Here is a 21,191-nt window from a genome sequence, read left to right as displayed (position 1 = left end):
ACTGTTTTCCCATACGGTAGAGGCCAAAAGCTAAGATGACTTATGAGACCTCTCAGTGGTGTAGCTATAATATTCATACAGCGAACTGATCTCTCCTCTGGTCTGCGTGTGGTTATAAGGTCAAGCTGTTTTTCAGACAGAAACATCTGGGATTTCCTCTACCCCAAAGCTGCTGTTCTCTATTGTTTTTCCACATATAGTAAAGCTACGACTGGCTTCTTGAAAAACAATGAAATGTGCACATGGTAAAAGACTCAAGTTGTGTAGTTCAAGTTAAATTAATGTCAAATCTAAACTTCAGTAATTTAGTCAAATTGAAATCCATCTTTTCAAACCTTCAATCAGTCTGAGTGTGAAAAGAAAAAGCCTTCCCCGACATTCTCCCCGAGCTATTGGGTTTCCTGCAGCTGTCGCTTCATAAAAGATCAGCCATAGCTGATTTTCATCTGCTTGGCAGAAGTGCCTCTTCCCGTCTATCATGCCTTTCTCTGGAGGATAATAAGCAGACAATGCAAACTCTCACTTGGAAATCTTTCACTTGGTCAGGAAAATGATTCCTGGCAGTAAAGAATGACTCCTCTTATCACATGTGGCACCCAATCAAAACAACATTAGCAAAGAGGAGTCATGTGCATCTCCTGCATCTTACATGAAAGATTTTCTTCTGCAACAGCAGCACGATGGAAAAATCTTAATATATTAAATATAACTTTACACATAATTCTAAAAGGCCAATAAAAAGTCATAAAGGATTGCATGAGTATTCATTTAAATTCCTGCTTAATTCATCCCAAGCGCAGCACTTGGGTGCAACCCAGTGGTCCCAGGCTGTCTGGCAAGGCTCTTCATATGGTGAGCATTTCTCATTGGTGTGCTGGGGTACCCCAGATGCTTTTGTCTTACGGTTGTTTAGCAGCTGCGTAAAAGCACTGAGGACAAAGGCCTATCTGTGGAGGGTTGAATACACTCAGCGGGCACACAGCCAACAGCTCAACCCTATAGGCTCCCACAGTTGAAAAGCAGACTAATATATTCAACTCTCACTCCTGACAGATGATCTTACGGTGAAATTAGCTGGAGGCACCTTTATTTCTTTTCAATTCATCTAAGTAGTTTTACATTTAAACCGTGGCCACATCAAACTCTTCCCACAAAAGCCTATTCCCAATTGTTTTCCAAGTTTAAGAGAAGTAAAAACACTGAAAAATGTAACCAATGTCATACCTCTTCACTAAGTTCCACAAAATTTGGTTTGCTAGTTTTGGCATAATCTAGGCAAGCAAATGGCACTAAAACCATACATTGGCTTTTCCACAAGTGATAACCTCTGTAGGTTGAAAATCAAACCAAACGCAGTTCCTCTAATGACCACAACACTGGCTCAAAAAGTCAACAAATGCAGACTTCAAATGTTAAAATGGCCAAAGTTATAGCATTTAAAAGCAGTCAATAACTTGAGTTTTTCGTGAGTTAATTTTTAGTATTTTATTAGTTGTTATTTAGGATTAAAATTATCAGGTATGTGTGCCTGTGCAATGTCACCCATATGGTTTATGGAAACAGCTCACCAACCAAGCTCACTAGCTAAATGATAACTTCACCCACTCCTTCAAATATGGTAACTTCTGGCTCCAAGACAGCAACTGTGAGGGTTTTAATTACAGAATCACTAACTAATGGGTGGCTACAAGCATGTTTTATAGTGATCGCTCCTTGGAGAGAACGCAGAAAAAGAACTTGCACTTAAGTGTCCTTAACTGGTACACTTGCTAACACTTGCTAACTCAAATCTTTTATACACTCAAGATGTGTGTAAAGAAAAGCTAAGGCAAGCAATGGAAATAGTATTCCAAAGCTACAGCAGACTAAGACACTTGTGATCAACCAAACATGTCTACATAGTCCAAATATCTTATTAAACAAGATAAATTTGTTTAAACCATGGACTCAGTGAGCCTGGAAAAATCCAACATTTCTCAAAGGTGGAGTGCTCAAAGTAGCTATGGCACCTGAAAGCAAACTGTTTCTAGCCGTTCCAAATTTCCACGAGCAATGTTTGGGTGAGAAGTCACACTTTAGAGACAAGACAAGAAGTATGGGTTTCACATGCTGTTTGGAAAACGTTCATGCCTGAAACATTAGTTAAGACAAAAAAATAGCCCTCTGTCAAAACAACTCAAGACACAGCCGTGTTTTGCACGCATGAGCCCTCCGTTTTGTATGTTTGGCATCTCCATATTTAACTGCCGATACAGCTTCTAAAGCACAATCTGAATTCATCCTTTAAGTTCATGTCCTGCTCTAAAATGTATTTTTAGTGATCGACCCATGGCTCCAAATACCGAGCTCATTAGTCACTGTTCAGAGCTAGCGTAGATATCTAGGCTTAGTCATACTATTCTGTGTAAAGTAATCAGTCACCATTCCACCTCACTTGCATTACAATCAATTCACTTTTTTACCCATAACTCACATTGATAATTGATTATTCTGGGAAAGCATTGTTGACTATTTCAATTCCCTGCTCGTGTGACACATAGAAAGTGTATCAAACCACATGCAATGAGTGTTTTTGTTTTTAATGTGCTGTGGAAAATGTGGCCATCTAGAGCAGTATGGTGTGGTTTACTGTAGATAGCAGAAAATGCTGCACTGGGGCCAAATGCCTATTGGATCAATGAGTAAATGTTCATCAGCTGCAGTGTCTCTTTGCTTTCCCCGAGCCATTATCTCCCAAAGGCCTTCTGGAACAGTCATCTGACTCTGAACAAAAAACTGATACAGATTGCTACTCCACTGGCAAATATCTCCTCTACACTCTGCATACATGCACTAATGCCAGCATAATGCATTTCCAGTTTAACTTTGTTAATCATGGGTGTCTTTCTGAAGTCTAGCAGACAAGATAAAGGCCAGATTGTATCCTTGGCATATTTTGTTTCCAACACTGTTGCTTGTGCATATCTTAAAAGCTGTTTCCCCTCCTGCACATAGAGCGTATTTTCAATGCCATAGAGTTTTTAAGCATATGGCAGAATGACACACACGTACACTTGCCTTCCCCTTCTGTTTTACTGTGAATAGGCTTTTAGTAAAAAGTGGCGAGGGGCATGCTTGAACAAGGATCCCCACTCATGAACGTCTATTCTTAACATCTAGTGTCACAATAGTCAATGGCTCTCTTTGTAGTCGAAGGACTTATTAGAGCAACAAATTAACATGAGTGCCTGGGCTAACCTGGCTGTCAGGAAGCAAACTAAAAGCAACTAAAAAGGGACATAAATGGGTTGAAGATGAGAAGAACTGGAGATATCAGAGGGCACAAATTAAACCAGGAAAAGGGGACAACAGATGGAGTCTTGGTTGCACTAAAAAGGCATCTTTTGTGAGCTTCATGGGCCTCAACCGCTGTACAATTACCAAAGATGCTCAGTCACATGCGTCGCCAAAATGGAAAGCAGCCCAGAAATCATGTAACTATGACAGCAACTGCCTCATTATGGAGGGTATTCACAGTAATTAAAGATTGAAAGCTGAAGACAAAGGGATATTTAATTTCCGATGGTGATATAAAATGTGGGATTAGTTGTAATGTTTGAGCAACAAACTTTATATAGACTGAGCTGCACTTCAGACAGTGAAAATCTATGGGAATTAACAGCAGACTGCTTTGGCTTACACAAGCAAACACAAGACAGCAAAGTTCAAATTTGCTCTCAGCACTCTTTGAACATCTTTGCGGTGACTCATTCTCACAGTCCTCTGGGTTTTTGGTTTTTTTCTGTGCATATCTTGGGAACAGAAGGATGTGTATATGACCACCACCACAACCGTGACTCAACTAAAATTAGGGGAAAAAAATAGATAATAATCTGACTTTCTGTTATTGCTCAACCATCAGTTGACAAGTTTCTGGTTCAGAAAGTGCAAAAAAACATCTCCGCTGGCACGGGATTAGTAGTTTAATGGTCTTTCCCCTCCTCAGACTCCGGACGCAAGGTCACAGCGCACACAGTTCACCACATGGGTTTGTGACAGTATGTGTGACACTGCTGATGTGTAATTAGACACTTTCCAAACAGCATCCCAGGTCTGATGTAGACAGAGCACACACAAGTCACACCCAGCTCCCGTGTTTTTGGGTCATCAAAACACAGGATCGATTCTGTTTAAGCCTGAAAACTTCCTGAAAGCGTTAACTGTTCATGTGAGTCAGTGCAAACTAAGCCATGAAAGTACAGCAAAGAATTTAACTAAAGACACATTTAGAACTGTCTGCTATGATTATCTCTTCTTTTCTTGAATTTCTCAATAACAATGACGTAACATTTGGATCTGTTTAGCGACCAGCCTTGATGAACTTTTCCACAAGGCCTCCACAGTGAAAACAGGACACGGAGACTAGAAGCTTCACAAGTTTCCACAAGAAGAAAAAAAAAAGTTGCTTTCTTTTTTTTGCTATCAGGATCAGGCTCCAAGAAGAACAGACACCGTGTTGTGTTAATCAAATAAACTGCAAAAGCGAAAATGTTTTTCCAAACATGTCTTAAATCCGGCCAGTAAGTTTAGTGAAAAATAAAAATAATCTTTGCTTGACATACTTGTTCACAATAGCTCAGGACCTACAATCTGCATTAAAGAAAGTTTACCGGACATTTATGCACGACATGCTTTTCTTGCTAAAAACAAGTCCGTGTTCATCACATGCGTGATAGAAGTCTGTCATCTTCATGCCAGCACTCTTCTTTCAGATGTTTGGCTCAATGATAAATAATCAGCAGAGCCAACACTACAGTTTCTTCCTGTTTAGTTATCAAGGGAGCTAATAGCAGCCAAATACTGCTCGCTGGGGTAATAGTCACAGAACTAACACCAAGAACTTAACAAGTTATTTGCGGAAAATGTCTTCCTGTCTTCCTCTGAATAGAGCTGGAGGAAAGCCAAGTCATCCTCCCACAGTCTTCACACAACCCAGTTCACTGTTAAAATCATTCGGGAGCAAGGACAGAGGAGGATCTCTCTGAAAAACATGTCAGGTGGAGTTTACCATAAAAATCAAATTAGACATTTAGTTACACAACCACTCTATGACCGCTACACTCCGTAGTCTTGCACACATTCGGTTCATGATATCTATTCGAGGCTTTTTACAGGTGATCCTTTTTGTGTTTGCAATTCTTCTTGACACGAAACAAAGCAAATCACTGCAGAGGAGCACAAAGCACTTCTCTGATTCAACCAAAGGGGACTTTTTACAGCATCTAACAAGTCTCCAAATCAATCTCCTCATGCGCACAACAGGCTGTCGTGTATTTTCTGAAAGGGCCACAGAGCATATTTGAATATAAAATGAGAGCTTTAGCTAGTGGACAATGCATAAAGGTTGATTGCCATGCAGAGTAATATCCTCTGTGAGACACTGAATAAGGGTCTGTGGGGAATTAGTTCACAGGGCATCCGCTAGGCAACTTGCAATTCAGTGAACTTCTCTCTCTACATTAAGAGCCACTGAAGTCGCACAAAGGAGCAGCTCCAAATTAGGAGCACAAAGGCGCTTCTGTGATAGCTTCATAGCGAATTAATGAGCACTGATACACATTCTCACACAGTGTCCTTCCCTGGCCTCAGCTGCACTGTGGCAAACAACACATGGTATTAAATGTTAAACAGACCCAATCCAGCAGCTCAAAATGGCCACAATTATTTAGCTGTTTAATATCCAGCGCAGTGCAAGCTGAGAATATTTCATAACTAACATTTAATTGTTTTGGATGTGTTGCCAATTTATCACAGTTTTAACGTTATTAAACATCCATGGCATGAGCCCCTCATTCCTCCCAGGAGCCCCGCACCCCCAGGTTGCGAGCACAGATGGCAAACACTTGGTACTGTCTCAGCTCAGCCCTTCAGATAGCAATTACAAGCTCTGGTACAACACAACAGCCGATCATGGAGCGTCTGACAAATGCAATATGCTGCTTCCAGTACATTTTAATCAAGCTTTGCCAGTAAAACACGCTGAGCTGTTTGGATGGGAGACGCGACAACAATGACAACCTTTCACCTCAATCAGCGCAACCTGATCAATCACCGCTGACCAATGTGATAATCGACGATTGATAATGAAGGGCGTGGCCAAGTAAAAACTTTTAATCAAACGTTTTCCCAAACAGTTCAGCCTCTGTGGCCCTTTTTTTAAAAAGTTAAAAGAGAGACAGTGAAGGCAGCAAACTGAACTGGACTTAACACCTCCACAGACTCGCTCAGAGTTGACTGCAGGAATCCTGACAGTCCTAATCTGTCTAATCGCTTTCCACAAGTTGCTTCAGCAGGCTGCTCTAATGCCGATTCTCATGCAACCGGGTCAGGTAAACAACGTCCTTCTGTGGCACTAGTAGCAATAGTAAAATTTCACTTATGCGTACTTTTAAACAATCCGTGCACCTCGAAAGTTAGAGCCAAGTATGATCTATGCTGTCATCACAAAAACAACAGGCGTTCATTACATCCGTCGCGACACCGGAACATCTGTTGCTAAAACTTACCCATTTTTCCAAGTTTTCCTTGGTTGTCTGAAGTTTCGCTATCAGCTGAAAGTTGAGCCCCAGCTACACTGATGTTGCGTCCTGGGATGCACACACTGACCGCCTGGCTGCTCCAAAACTCAAGGCTGTCCCTCTGGAGACAGCCCGGCTTACGTCACCACAGAGGGGATTACTGATGGGAGGACGGAGTTCACTCAGCCTTCCCCCTCCCTCATCTCTCCTCAGCGCAGAGCATTTAAAAAAAGTTAGCTCTTTACTCTTGGTGAGCAATTTTATCTTGACGTATTTGTGCGCACAAAGCCCCATATTGCGCATAGTGGATGTGGATGGGTTATCGCGAACGCTGTCGATTAACTGATGAAATAAATCATTCAATCATGATAACAACCTAAAAACCCAAGCACAAAATTAACTCATGAGCCCCAAAATACAGAATAACGAGCTATTAGGACGGATGAGTCAAACTGAGAGGCCAGAGGTCACCAGAGGGGAGTGATTTTTGAACTACTTTCTGCCTCTCCCGTACCCTGTTACATGGCTAATCGCTTGCTTTACAGACAAGGGTACTTGTAAGGTTCTTGAAGTATACCCCTACAAAATTTAGAGAAACCATGGTCTCTTTAAAGCTAATGGGGAGTTATTTATATCTTTATTCGGGGGAGAAGATAAAAAAAGAATTATGATTAGCTCATTGACATAAATCAAATTGTTCTAAATGAATGTTTTGTGCATTTTTCAATCCAGCCCTGTGACACAAAAGCATTTCCAGCTTACCCCAACACCTCTACTAAAAGACAAGAAACACCCTAATTTAGTTCATCCATGGCCAAATGCATATAAAGCCTGCATGAAGAATTAAACATTGTATTTGTTTTGCAACTACGCTTGGTTGCGTGAGACTTCTGATTTTAAAGACACAGGGTCGGCTCAACATCAGTTCAGTTCTGTGGATGGAGATAAACGGTGGCCTCTCAAAAAGACAGGGCCTTTAAAAGAAACAAAACCATCACCATCACTACAGCAGACTGGCATCCGGTTTCCAAGGAGGTCTGAGCAGCCCCTAATCCAATCCAGTCTTTTCATTGGTGGCCAAGTGGGCAATTCTCAATGGTTTGTTTCATGGTAAACAGGGCATCTTCCCATCAAGGCAAACAGAAAAGTAGCCGAAAGGCAAATATTTAACTGGTCAGCTTCACATCTACAAGGAAAATATCATCCTTCTTTTCTCACTTAATATAATTTATATTCAATTCACCATCCACTTTCTTTTTCTAAAGTGCACATTTACTGAAAAGCTCCACTAACCTTTAAATCTTATTTCTTTATCCATGCACAGTTATGATGAATAGTTCTTCAGCTCTACACAAAAATTTTTTGGCTGATATGACATGAGTTTATTGTCATTAATCTGCATCATCATAAACAACTAAAGTGCCCCAATCACTTTGTGTGTGTATGGGTGGTGTGTTTGTGTGTTTATCTGTGTGTACATGGGCTGCACGTCAGTGAATAGGTGATCTGCATGGGAAACTTCCAGCACTGAGCTGGCTGTTACAGCAGCTGGCAGACAGTATGCCTGCAACTGTTATTAGGGCTGACTGTATAAAAACAAAGCACACACACACAATGCCCTTTTATTTGACATTACAGCCATGCCACTAACAAAGTGATCCACACACCATATGAAATTTGACTTTGTAGGTGGATGATGTAATCTTCAGAAACCCTTACTGTTTATTGGGTTGTTTAACATCTCCTATTTCTGGGGGGTTGTTTCGTGAATACTGACTTGGGCTAAGCACATGTTAATTTAAGTTACATTCTGAAAATACTTTGGACATGAAGTAGGTTTTGCTGTTCAGCACCAATGACCTGGATGTGTGACTGGTGCAATAATACCTCAGATATATGTTACAGACCAGACATTGAGGCTTTTTCTAACCAGCAAGGCAATGTAAGGAACTACAGCCCAAAACCCAAACATTTCTTAAATCTTGAAGCAATTTTCTCTGCTCTAATTTATGTTATGTTCCTAATTAAGGATAAGCACAGTGAAACAGGGCTGATAGCAGTCAGCAGAGGCAAATTGAGGTAATCCTCGAGCGTCTAATTGCAAATAAAGAAAAGCTGCTGAAGCGCTGTACCAAACACAACGGCCACCATGGTTACAAACCGCAGATAAAATGGCAGACACTGTGAATGAGCTCAAAATGAGAGGCGGTTTAAAGTGCTCCGAGAGCGAAGCTGGCATCAGATCGCCGGTTATATGACTTGGTTGAACAATCTGGGTCTGCAAGGCGTTCCTTAATGTGCTGAATAGTACAACTTGAATGGCAAAACTCCCTGCTCAAATTTTCAAAGGATTACAAAGTTTCCCCTCTGTGGAGAAAGACAGTCCGGTAATGAATGTTTACTTAAGACAGTTTAATTGATTACGTCAGTTTTTCCAAATTCTTTTCTGAAGTTATTCAGCTGGTGAGTAAGCTTTAAACATTCAATTCCAGCATACACTTAAAAAAAAAAAAGGTTCAATAACATTAGTGCACAAAAACTTGTTCCAGCTGCAGTTTTGTGGACTAATCTGCAGTATATGGACACACCTGAGTCTTTTCCCAGAATAGTCACGCTTCAGCGAGCAGATGAAATTTAAGCATTTTGAAAGTTATCTGTTTTTATGCATGTTCACTTTAAAATGGGTTGAATGTCTGCACCATTAAAGTGCAAAGTATCAACTCCAATTTGGATTGGTTTATGTCACTGCTGAAAGAACCGTGTGTGGGACATAATCTATTTAACACACTGTTAAATAGATTTACTGTTAGTTCATGTATAAAAGACAGAGAAGGGTTTGCATATCACATGCTGAAGACTAAACTGGACACAGAGAGCAACAGCATTGTTGTCCAGTTACTCTTTGAAATTTGGGCACTGTGTGGCTGTGTGTCATACACAGTCCTTTCAGTGCTGACACAGACTGAAGCGGAGACTTGGCGCTTGACACAAAGTGTCTTTGAGCCTTAAAATAAAGACTGTTTCAGCTGTTGATAATGTTGACTGAACTGTCTTGTGATATATAGTGTGAACTCTCTTGTGTACTCTATGTAGCTGTGCACTTGGAGTTCATGTTTTGGAATAAACGGAAGGATTTGTTACTCTGGTGAGAAATCCAAAGATTCTCCTTCCAGCTGTGTGAATGATGTTAAAACTCTGTTCGTTTCAGAAAGTAGATACTCTCAAACTCTAGTGCTGTTCCTCAGACTTTAACCTGGAACTGTAGTGAACAACATATGAGGTTTTAGTGTGGAGTCAACATCTGGTTTAGTATTTGGAAAGCAGTGGAAAATAATGTTCCATTGCAATCTGAGGGAAAATACGGAGGAAGAATGTTGTTTACCTCTACTCGCAAAATGCTTTCAAGAGAATCTAATCTATTCAGCTTGCCTATAAAACTAAATCCCACTTGGAAGTTGGAAGCATGCGCACTTAGAGACAAAGCATGGTTCCAGCAAATATGCCCACGCGGGCCCACAGTGGGGACAATCCGGTTTGTTTGTTTTGCTTTTTAAGTGTCCCAGTGGGTAAAACTACTGTGGGGCCTGCATGGCCCAACCCACAGGTGGAGCAGTGAGGTACTCATGTAGGCTAGCCCATGTGGGACCCATAAGAATTTTGCTCTTTTGGGTCGTCATGTGTGTTTTCATTATAGGCTTGCCCACAGAAAAGCCATATAAGGGGCCTAAAAGGCAACACTTCTGTGGGCCTTGTATGGGTGATGAGCCTGGGTTTTCCCTGTCCACACAGCCCCACAGTTCAGCCACACCTACCTACTGTGGGCTCACATAGGCATGTTTGCTGGCAAATTATTTAAAACAAGGAAACGTGATACAGAGACACGTGACTTATGTGTTGTAGTATACTTACAAAAATTTGAGGGTGATAGAGGTTAAACTAAAACATCCCTAGTTCAATTGTGGGAGGAGTTACAAATCCTTTTCAAGATGGACATCCAATATAAAAAATCTGCCATATGAAATATGCTGAGCTACCTGCTGTAGTGACCCCTTGAGAATAAGAGGGCAACCAGAAGTAGCTTTAATGGGGCCCACAGTGATCCCACGTGTGCCCCAAGGGGAGAATGTTTGATGGATTTTTATCCAGTGTTTTTATTGTAAACCACAGTCCCACGTGACCAGACACTTTCTGATTATATCTTGATCAAGTTTAACAAAATAAAGGTCTTGTCTTGGGAGTGTTTTCTAAGCATATCAGGAGGCTCTGCAAACACAATGCATCACCAGTGCTTATGAGCCAAAATAGACAATGGCGGTGACCGACCCCAGCAGGCCGACGGGAGTGAAGAACATGTAAGCAGCAGTGAGCCCATGTAATTTATCGCTCCCGAGGCCCCAAGCCTGAGGGTAGCCACAAAAACAGCTGGGAGTAGAGCAGGAAGTTAAACCCAGGCTAGTTTCGCTCTAAGCCCGTGTGTGGAAAGAGAGAATTAAGAAACGGGCAGGACAAACTGTGTTGCATCTGCTGTCCTTGATTTGTGGTGGTGTTAGAGGGTGAGAGGAGTGGTTAGATTTAGTAGACAGCTTTAACTCAGGGAATGGAAAAACCAAAGCAATACACACACCCTTGTGGCTCTGCCTCCAGAGATAATTGGGTCACTGTGGCTCAACAGCATTCCTCATAAATAAACTACCAGCTGTATTTTCTGATGTTCAAAGCTTTTTTTAAAAAAAGATTGCTGCACATATAAAATAGAGATAGCACAATTATGCAAGGTAAGAAGCGCAGACAAGCATAAAATATGAGACTTATTGATTCTGACATGCAAACAGGACCTTAATACTGATGAAAACTGTCGCTGAATTCCTCCACCCCTCCCATCCTTTCTTGGCAGTAATGGCCATGGACAGGAGCAATATCACAGCATATTTTCATGAGCTTTAGACCACATTTTACATGCTATTTGGAGCTCTTTAAAAAGGAAGATTTGTATAGGTAAACCTTTGGATTTCTTGGTAGCTGAGTTGATGGCGACATAGACGACAGCTTAACCCAAGTCTATACAATGCTGCCATCTAGTGCGTTATTTTATGGTGACTCAGAGACACAAAGTACAGAAGAAGAAGCCAAAACATAATGTAGAATTTCTCCTAAATCTTGACATGTCCATTCTCCTTGTTGTGATAAAAATCCTCACTTGTATAAACTCAGCAGTTTATGGGCTGCCCCTTTTATTTATTTATTATAACTGCTTCAAAAAAGGCATGAACCACAGAGAAGACATCCGATTTCTTAAGTTTCACATTAAAGTCTGTTGTTTACAAAAATGTCACACTTGACAACAAATCTGTCCCCTGTCTGCTGACTCATTTACTGTGAAAGTCTCTCACAGTGAGCTTGAGTTTCGGGGTCCCGGTACTGTGCGTGCTTGTCACTGTCCCATTGATTTCCTGCAGAGAGGAAAGTGCTTTTATTTCTGTTACGCGATCAAAACTGTCTGGTGAATTTTATGCTGCAGTTTCCCACCGGGATAAGTAAATAAATAGTCTGGTTCACCGTTTAACTGTGTCATTGCTCAGTGTCTGAGCTGATGTTGTTGGAGTGCATGTTTTATACACCGAAGTCAAGACAGCTTGACAAGTAGGAAATTATCTCGATAACAACGTGGCTTTAGATGTCACTTATTAAAAATATATTAAAGCACAGACAAATAAGAGTTAATAAGAGTTAAACCTCATTAATTTCAGTGTTTAACTCCAACAGTGTTCTTCATTAGTTTGATTGTATAATAGAAGCAGACAGCTGCCTTTAGAAATCACACATATACAGCCCTACTGGCCATTTATCATTCGTTTATGAGGCATTTTCAATTAACACATTACATTAATAAGATTTCTTTTTCCCATCACAAATACTGAAAGTGAAATTTCTCCAGAGGACTCCTGTTATGTTACTTGACAGATTAAGTTGAGTGCTCGAGTTTACCTGAGGGAAATTATCAACTCATTGGATAACAGGCGCCTTATGCTACTTGAATTGTATCACCTCCAAGCAGCCGCTCTCCTGTTGACTCCCCCGAGTCTGGAATGAAAGCATGTAGTTTTGTGCGGGCAAGAGTGCGTGCTTCACATCTCTGTCCTGCTCTTGAACTCTTCCAGAATAGATTAAAAATAATAATAGCAATAATAATAATACAAATCCATGGAATAAGAAGCTGAAACTGGATTGTAAAATGACAGCATTTAGTTTTACGTAAAATCTTAATTTAAATGTAAAGAAAATACCAAACAAATACACGGGAAAATAACAAGTGATAGACTATTCAAAAGAAAGTTATATAGCAAACCAAATGTGTAAAATGTAATCAATAAATAAAGGAAGAAAAAAAATGGGTATTGGATGTGATCATTTTTCTCACACTTGGATGATTCAAACAGTGTCAGCTGCTACATTTGATCAAAGCCCATCTGCTGCCAAATTGTTTCAACTTCTTTCTTTTTAAATAATTGATTGCTTTTGTGATTACGTTTACATCTTTTATGATCACTGCAGATTATTTCTATGCAATTTTCCTCCTTCCTCATTCGAATAAACGGCCCGTGGTGTTCTTGATGTACAATACAGTGCATTACCAAATCAATATATTGAATAGATAACCTTCAACACTTGTTCTACAAACATTTGTTATCTTTGAAACTATTGCTGTTCCCAAAGGCAATCATGCCAGAACTCAATTGCAGCATCTTTCGAGATTTATATTAAAATAATACCTCATATTACCCTCCAGACTCAACACCCTGCTGTATTCAACAAACACAATGCCACTCCTAATTAGAGATAAACAGGTCTACATTTTCTCATATGTTATTCATCTGCAGGTTTGGTGACCTTCAAATGGCAATGTGTCACTCTGGTTTTGTATTTACCTCAACAAACGGGACACGATTCTCAGAAAAGCCATCAGTGCTGTGATTACTTCTTTGCCAAACGGATTTTCATCTGAAAGGTCTCCATGACGTTACCACAGCGTTTATTCTTTGGTTTGGTTGGGGAAATCAATCAATAATCTATTACATTAGAAAATACTTCTTCTCCTTTATTATTACAGTAAATCAATATGCCAGTGTTTGCATGAATTTGATTTGCATACTCTGTAAATTTGCCACAGTATGTTGTTTATGTTGGTGTTTCTGGGGGGGGGTTGTATTCTTTCCAGCAGCTCATCTTTACCATGGAAACTTCAGGTTTCATATGATGGACACAATAACACAGAAGATTGTGTGTATTATATATCTGACTTATTAGTAAGGAGCTGAAGCTTTTGAATGTAGCTCTTTGGCATGCTTGAGCATTTTGACCCAAATTCCTTTGATTTAAATATGATAATTTGTTATAGGAAGTGTAAAGAGTAAATTATCTAATCTTACTTATCACGCCTAATGCATGCATTTATTTTGCTGCCTAAAGGGCTTTTTTTCAGGATGTTTGTGCTCCTGAATCATTAACTATTATATAACTACTCTAGAGAGGGAACATAGCGAGCCTCTGCTCAGTGACAGAGGCCAGTAGAGTGTCATTACTTTCCCTGGAGGCCCTGTTTCATTAGAAAACAGACCCATCAGACTGCCAGCGGGGAACGAGTTCTTCACTGAGCCTCTCCCACATTGATCCACACTCAATACGGCCACAGAATGAGAAATGTACGCTTCTAAGATGTGTCAAACCTTTTTAGACAATTTTTAGGAAAAAAGTGTCATGCTTTATCTGTGCTTTAACTTCTTTTATGTCACTGATGAACATTCAGAACAGTTTGTCATTGTTTCGGCTCACCTCTACACCTGTACACCTTAATCGGCATGCTGTTGATGAAGCTGTGGCATTCTCCAAGCTTTGTAGGACAAAAACAAAAAAGATGTTTTGGGGTCAGTGCTCTTGTATTTTCTGTGCAACACTTTTAGGACAACAGCCACAGAGGGAAGATGTGCTGCTGTCAGGCAAAGCGGCTCTCATGACACCATCACTCGCACTGTTATCAGGAGGTTCTCTCCATATGTCCTCTTAACAGCTGAGACTCAGGTTATTACCTTAGAAGACATAGCACAGAATGTAACTGTAAGCTCTTCATATAAAATATTCTGTGTGTACAATAGTAAATATATGGAGAAGAGTACTGGTCAAGTAAAACAAATAATTTAATAAACACTATTTTAATATTTATATAGATTTATGCATGAATTATTTAAAAAATATCTATCATTAATTCCTTGTGTGTTTATTTTACTTTGTCAAATAACCCAAAGTATTTATTTATTTATCGCATTTTACCCCTACTCACTTCATTAAATGTGTTAAATATTCATTAAATTTTTATATTTTAATGTTTATAGATTTTTATTCTAGTATACAAATGAGGAGGCTCTCATGAGGTCAACTTTTAAAATTTTATAACATGAATTGAAATTGACTGCCTCCAGTCTCAGATAAAATAAATGACATATGAATAAATAAATGTACAAATGAAGACATAAATATCAATGTCATAAGTGTCTGATAAAAACAAAAATGCCTAAACATGTTATTTAGAATAATGTTTTAGGTTTTAATGGCATATTTATGTATTCACTACAAGATATTAGTTATTTTTGATGGGCAGTTTTGATCCTCCATAGAGCTTCTCCTGAAATGTAAAATACTCTTTATTGTTTCATTAAAATTATATATTTATACATTATTAAAAAGGGCTGGAAAGTTTTCTCCTGGGAAAAAAAGAACAATAATCAAATACTGATCAACTCAGCACAAGATGTCTTCGAGATAAAAAGAAAATCATATCATATCATATAATTGGGAAATTGAAGGTCAAACATTGTAGGGTGACAGTAAACAACAGGTATGTTTAATTCTGTCCCACAAATCCTCCCACAAAGTGGGCAATATAATCAAATTATTCCTGCTAACATTTGCACGATCATTGTACTCAGTACTCGCTTAAAACAATTCATAATGTGATTTCTGGGGAGGTTACTATTTTAAAAACATGCCTGACCTTTCCGTCTTCTCCTCCATCTGGTAAAGACAATTGACTGATGCCAAATTAAACTGTGCTTCATTGTCTCTCCCCAGCTTAATGAGTGCAGCTACAGCAGATCAATATATCATTTGTAAAGTAAAATCTAATTGGAAATTGTTGCCCATTTGCTCCGAGACACAGAAAGCAGACCCACTGGCTGGATTTTGGCGAGACGAAGCAGGCAGAGCCAGAGGGTGTTTTTGGCAAAACCAGATAAGAATAATTTGTTATCTTCCTCATAACAACAAATCAAACAGATTCCTCTGCTTATGTGGTTCCCTCTTCCCCAGTATACGGGCTACTGTTTAATTGTGTTTGCCAGCTGAAACCCTCTCAGCTTTTGAGGTTTCATTCGTCATCAGAGAAATACAGCTGCTCCAATCCGCTTATCAATGTGTGTCTCACTGATGTTTCCATGGAAACTGTGTTTACTGCCTCACAGTGTGCTAAAAATGGTTCCAAAGTGATAACGGTGCCAGAGTAGTGAAAGCGGTGTAAAGACGTTATGAACAATGACAGTCATAGACGTTGTGGCATTATAAATGTATATGTGTAAGCCATTGTTTAGTGTTTAAACACAATCAGGGAAAAATCCTCTTCTATCGTGTTCTGAATTTCAAAAATGTCTCGTCTGCCAATTTTAATCCTACTGATTATTTCAAGATTTGATAAAATGGGAAAATGCAAAAATATCTTTTTTCCTTTCTTCCTCTTCATCACTCTGTCTCCCTTTTCCTCTTCACAAATCTCACTGGCAGCTCTGTGGAGGTGCTAAATATCTCAGCCAATGAGTACAATTTAGACATAGAAATTACAAGTTGAAATTGAGTTTGACCTTGTGGCAGTCCAAACCGAGTGTGAAGTCCAAATAGGGGAATTACAGAGCCTAACTAATGTCATTATTTTCCCTTTCTTCTAATAATAATAATATGGATTTTTTTTCTGGCACGTTACCAAAAACCTGATCTTTTGTGAGCCAGATTATGTTTTGGTTTCTGCAGCTGTGGCTCTCATTTCAGCCTTATGATTATTCTCCACCAGTGACTGACATGACTACAATTTTCCAAGCTTTGCCTTTTCAAAATGTAGTGCAATGTAAATATATATATATATATATATATTAAAAAAAAGAAAATCCAACAAACGACTTTTATCCTCGTAATCGTTTGAATCTAATTTTCTCTAAAACATCACCGTAGCGGTTTCCCCCACATGCACGCACAAACACTGTGAATGCTGTAAGATTGCTTTTGAAGAAGACAATAGTCATGTGTTGTAGATAGAAGAGACAGTTGGAGCACTGTTCCCATGGCAATGGGTTTAGAGGAAATAAGTTTGCATTCATCAAGTTTAAAGTATTTTTTTTTCTTTTTCCTGAAAAACTGGAGAGAAGCTGACTTTCTGCAAAGCTTTATGATTTCATTTTTTTTCTTAAAATGTGTCTGTTCCCTTTTATATTTCTTCTGATTCCATCAAACTTCTGCTTGCTACGATCCATTTCCATGAACAGAACAGATAACATTTAATTTGATATTTAGAGCAGAATCTGGAAGAATGTAACTCTGGGGTTATGTGTCACTTGTGATTAATGGTTGGGAATGATTTAAAGTGTAGGTAAAGATGGCACTGATAAATTTCACACCATATTATGCATCTTCTCTCACCGGCTTATGTAAGACTTCCAGATCAGGCCCATCACTTAAACTAGTATCAGCTTTTATTCCATTAGAAATAAACATCATAGATTGTGACACTTAATGTGCATTCTCTTAATAATTTCTAACTAATGACTTGATTACAAAGTGAATATCTTCCACTTAACCGTTTCAGGACCTGGGGTGTATCCTGGCGGTAATCGGGCAGAGGCTTACATTCATGCCTACCACCAATTTAAAATCACCAGTTAACCTAGCGTGCATGTCTTTGGACTGATGGAGGAAGTTAGAGTATCCAGAGAGCAATCGCCAGGACAAACATGCAAACTCCACACAGAAATGCTCCAGCCAGGATTCAAACCCGGGCTCTTCTTGCTGTGAAACAACAGTGCTAACCACTGCACCATGTTGCATTTAAATTACTTATAAACTGTAGAGCAGTTTTAAATAAAAGAAGGTGCACCATATAAAGCTTTTATTGAGTGTGATTTATTAGAAGGCATTCACAAAGCATGTTATCAAGAATAGATGAGGTCAATTTGGAATAATAAAGCAGATCTGTCCTATCATTTCATTTAGTGACAACAGAAATACATTTGCAGTGACAGCTTCATGTGGGACTTAATGCTCTTTATAGATTACTATTAATACAGTAATAGGATAGGCTGTGTAATGCTTTATATGAGATATATGACGGTGAGTGAAGAACAAATGAGATTAAATAAAAAAACTATAAAATGTGGATGATGTAATGAACTCAACATAAAGGTTTCTTCTGCATCTTTACATCATTTATAAAGTAGATCAGTCGTAGTTTGTTTGAATACATTGTTAGTATGCATGTTCTGTCATGGATTTTAAAGCAGCTTTCTGGTTTTGGAACATGTGGGAAAATTCCATAAAAAGTGTGAGGAATTGGCTGTTAATCAAACCCCGTCCCTAGATTAGTCAGGACCACCTTGATGATTGTTAGCAGGCTTTGTCATTGATTTATAGAAGCTGCATTATTTATTTTCCACTGTTTTCTTGAGTTACTTGCGGTTTGTTCCAGTCCTTCCTGGTCTGAGTAAAAGAGGAGGCTGAATCTATGGTGGAGTTGGTTTAAACACAGAGGTCACCCAAATGGACTAAACCATCTGCTGCAACAGCATAGGGGAGAATTATGTTTCTGTTGTTGTTTTTATTTGATATGTCCCCACTTTGCCTTTGAAATGTTTTCTCCACTAGAATACAAAATCTTTGGTTTGGAGAGCCTTATTTTTGAGTAGGTTTGTTTAGTTGACCGGCTTATTTCTTAACCTCTTAAGCCCCAAGCCTACCTGATCTCCTGCCTTTTGCCTCCATATCAGGGGGCGTTGGGGCTTAAGAGGTTAAATAAGTACAGAAATAAATAACTATTTTAATGGTTATGTATGTTGATATTATTATTAATCTTTCTGGGGTATAATACAACCCACATTTTGAAAGTCATACGTGTGCCTGGATATTGATTGTCCTTAGAACAGATATTTTTAACATTACTACCAAGAAAGCTCTGATTCCCTTTAATAGTGTGTTTATCTGAAATATAGCAGTAAAGTGTGAGCTATAATGTAACCAATCACATTAAAGCATCTGCTAAAAAAACATAGAAAATGTTAGTGCTTAATAAAGAAAAAGAAACAACCGATATAGGAAAAGTGTGGACGTGAACTCGAGCATGAAGACATGCTGGGCAGTCATCAGATTTGGGGACCGCTTTGGAGGAAAATTCCAAGGTCAATTCAGATGTGGCCCAGCTGTGACAGAGTAAACCTTTCTGGTAGTTTTACAGCAAGACACACATGATGAGAATGAGACGAGACGTGACACTGGTTCAGTCAGAAAGACACTGATGCTTGATAATGGCAAACAATGTTACTGTGGGCTGTCAACAATCTTTTGCCTCTTTGTATTTCTTCAACATTAAGCAGTATTTAAATTTAAAATTCCCAACTGGGGCAGGAAACATCATAGACAAACCTCTCCGGAACAGTATGCTGCACAAATTGATTCTGAATGTGACAAGCAAGTCATCTTTAATGCATTCTTCCATTTGACAGGCTGCATTCTAATCATTTTAATATTTGTGCAAGCACATCAAATCTTGTATTCTGCCAGTGAGCTTTTAACTGTATACCTTTACACACACCACTAAATGGCACGTGTCATAATGACACTATCTCTGCCACAGAAGTTTTCCCACTGAGAGAATACTGAGAATACTGAATAGAGCACTCATCAGTTTTCTCCATAAATATCTTTTTTTAAAGGCAGTGAAAAGGAAACTTTGATTGAAACCAGTTAAGCAACTGAAATTGCATTCAGTCTTCAATTTATTCTTGCATCATTTTGACAGCAGCACAACCAGTGTGACAACTCTCGGCGAGACAAGCCTACAAGCCAGAAATAGATAAATTATGAGTTTGTGTCAACATGGAGCAGACATTGGCCAAGAAAAAAGTACGTGTACATGAGCTGTTTGATGCTCGGGTGACTGCACAGAAACTGGAACTCAGGGGAGATGTCCCGACATGTAGATCTAAGTAAAACACGATGGATTCACTGTTGCTTAAAAAGTAATTGCTTAAGAAACTGAGCAGCGCATTCGATGAGATGTGTACATCCTGTAGAAACATTGTGGCATTTTATTGTTTTAATCTCTTTAAATGTGTAGACATGGAGTGACTGTGGAGGATGGATGGGGGTCTAGACTGTGGATCAGTGGGTCTTCAGTGCTCAGTGATGGAGAAAGGCTCTCTGGCTGTCAGTGTGCTCCTACTGATGAAGCAATGCTGTGATTGACAGATGAGTCTTAGTGAAGACCACCACTGCTCTCTTCACTCAGCTTGAGGGATAACACACCCTATAAGGAGGTGCATCCTTATGAGAATTTAGGCTTTTTATTGGCTTGTGATTCATATGAATCCATAGCTGTAATACCTAGAGAAGAGTAAACATTGTTTCATGTGACCGCGTTGCAGACAAACTGTTTGCACTGTATAATCTAAATGACTTTATCATTCTCTTGTGTGGAATGTAGGAGCCTCAAAATAGCTTCATTTCGCTGTGAGAGAGAGCTTATGATAATTGTGTTGGGTGTTTTGGCACTAGAGAATTCTCAAATCCTTGCTTGTCTTCAAGAATCCCCTCATTAAATCCTTTGCATTCTTCCTCCGGCATGTTGTCTCTCTAAAATAGCTCCAGCCACAAGTTACCTCTCCGTATCCCTGCTAGGCCCTGAGATCAGCTCCATGAGTTGAATTATAGAGCAGAAAAGTCATTAAGTGGGATAAAGATACAAAGAATCGATGAGGCAATGGATACTCCGAAGCTCCCACTTGTCTTCAGTCCAGTGCACATGAGCATCAGGGTGGTGTAAAGTCTGCTTGTTGTTTCCAGGTGAGCTCTCCAGTCAGTCTACAACTCCTCAGTTACTGATGAGGATCAATAATGACCACGTACCCAGACAACACAGAACTTGTTCTTCCTAAATAAATAGTTGTGTGGACAGTAATAAATGTAAACAATGCATTAGTTTTGGCTGCAATTCTATAGGAGAGAGATTATAAAGTTGAAGCCCCTTCGTTTAATTTCATAGTTATAAATTGTGCAGCAAATCCTTATGGACATCACAATAAAGCTGATGATGTAAAACCTCTAATTCCCCAAAGAATAACAGGCAGCAGAAACCAGTCTATGCTGTTGTGGGTGGGAAGCTTTAAAATAGCGCCTGTCCTGAGCCTGTAATTTTAATAGCTATGTGAAAACTGCTGGATAAATGAGACCGACAGGCATTTCTTGTCTAAAGGATTGTCCTGTTTTTTTCACAGAGAGAGGCCCACATCTCTCTCTCTCTCTGTGTCTCACACACACACTCTCTCGCCTCAG

The 21,191-nt window shown here is 39.3% G+C and overlaps 1 protein-coding gene across 2 annotated transcripts in view; it reads right to left on the bottom strand.

The window, feature by feature from the left end:
- Positions 1–6,703, bottom strand: part of gpm6bb (glycoprotein M6Bb) — a 29,162-nt gene extending 22,459 nt beyond the window's left edge. The window contains exon 1 of one of the 2 annotated variants that reach the window (XM_006788384.3): positions 6,546–6,703. In XM_006788384.3, the coding sequence (XP_006788447.1) occupies positions 6,546–6,549 (4 nt within the window). In that variant the 5' untranslated portion in view covers positions 6,550–6,703. The remainder of the gene's footprint in view (positions 1–6,545) is intronic. The other variant, XM_006788385.3, reaches the window with a different exon arrangement.
- Positions 6,704–21,191: the final 14,488 nt, after the last annotated feature.

The sequence above is a fragment of the Neolamprologus brichardi genome, chromosome 16 (assembly GCF_056152115.1).
Source record: "Neolamprologus brichardi isolate AB-2024 chromosome 16, ASM5615211v1, whole genome shotgun sequence".
NCBI classification, from domain to species: domain Eukaryota; kingdom Metazoa; phylum Chordata; class Actinopteri; order Cichliformes; family Cichlidae; genus Neolamprologus; species Neolamprologus brichardi.
The sequence above is the reverse complement of the archived record's forward strand: the minus strand, read 5'-3'. Positions and strand labels throughout refer to the sequence as shown.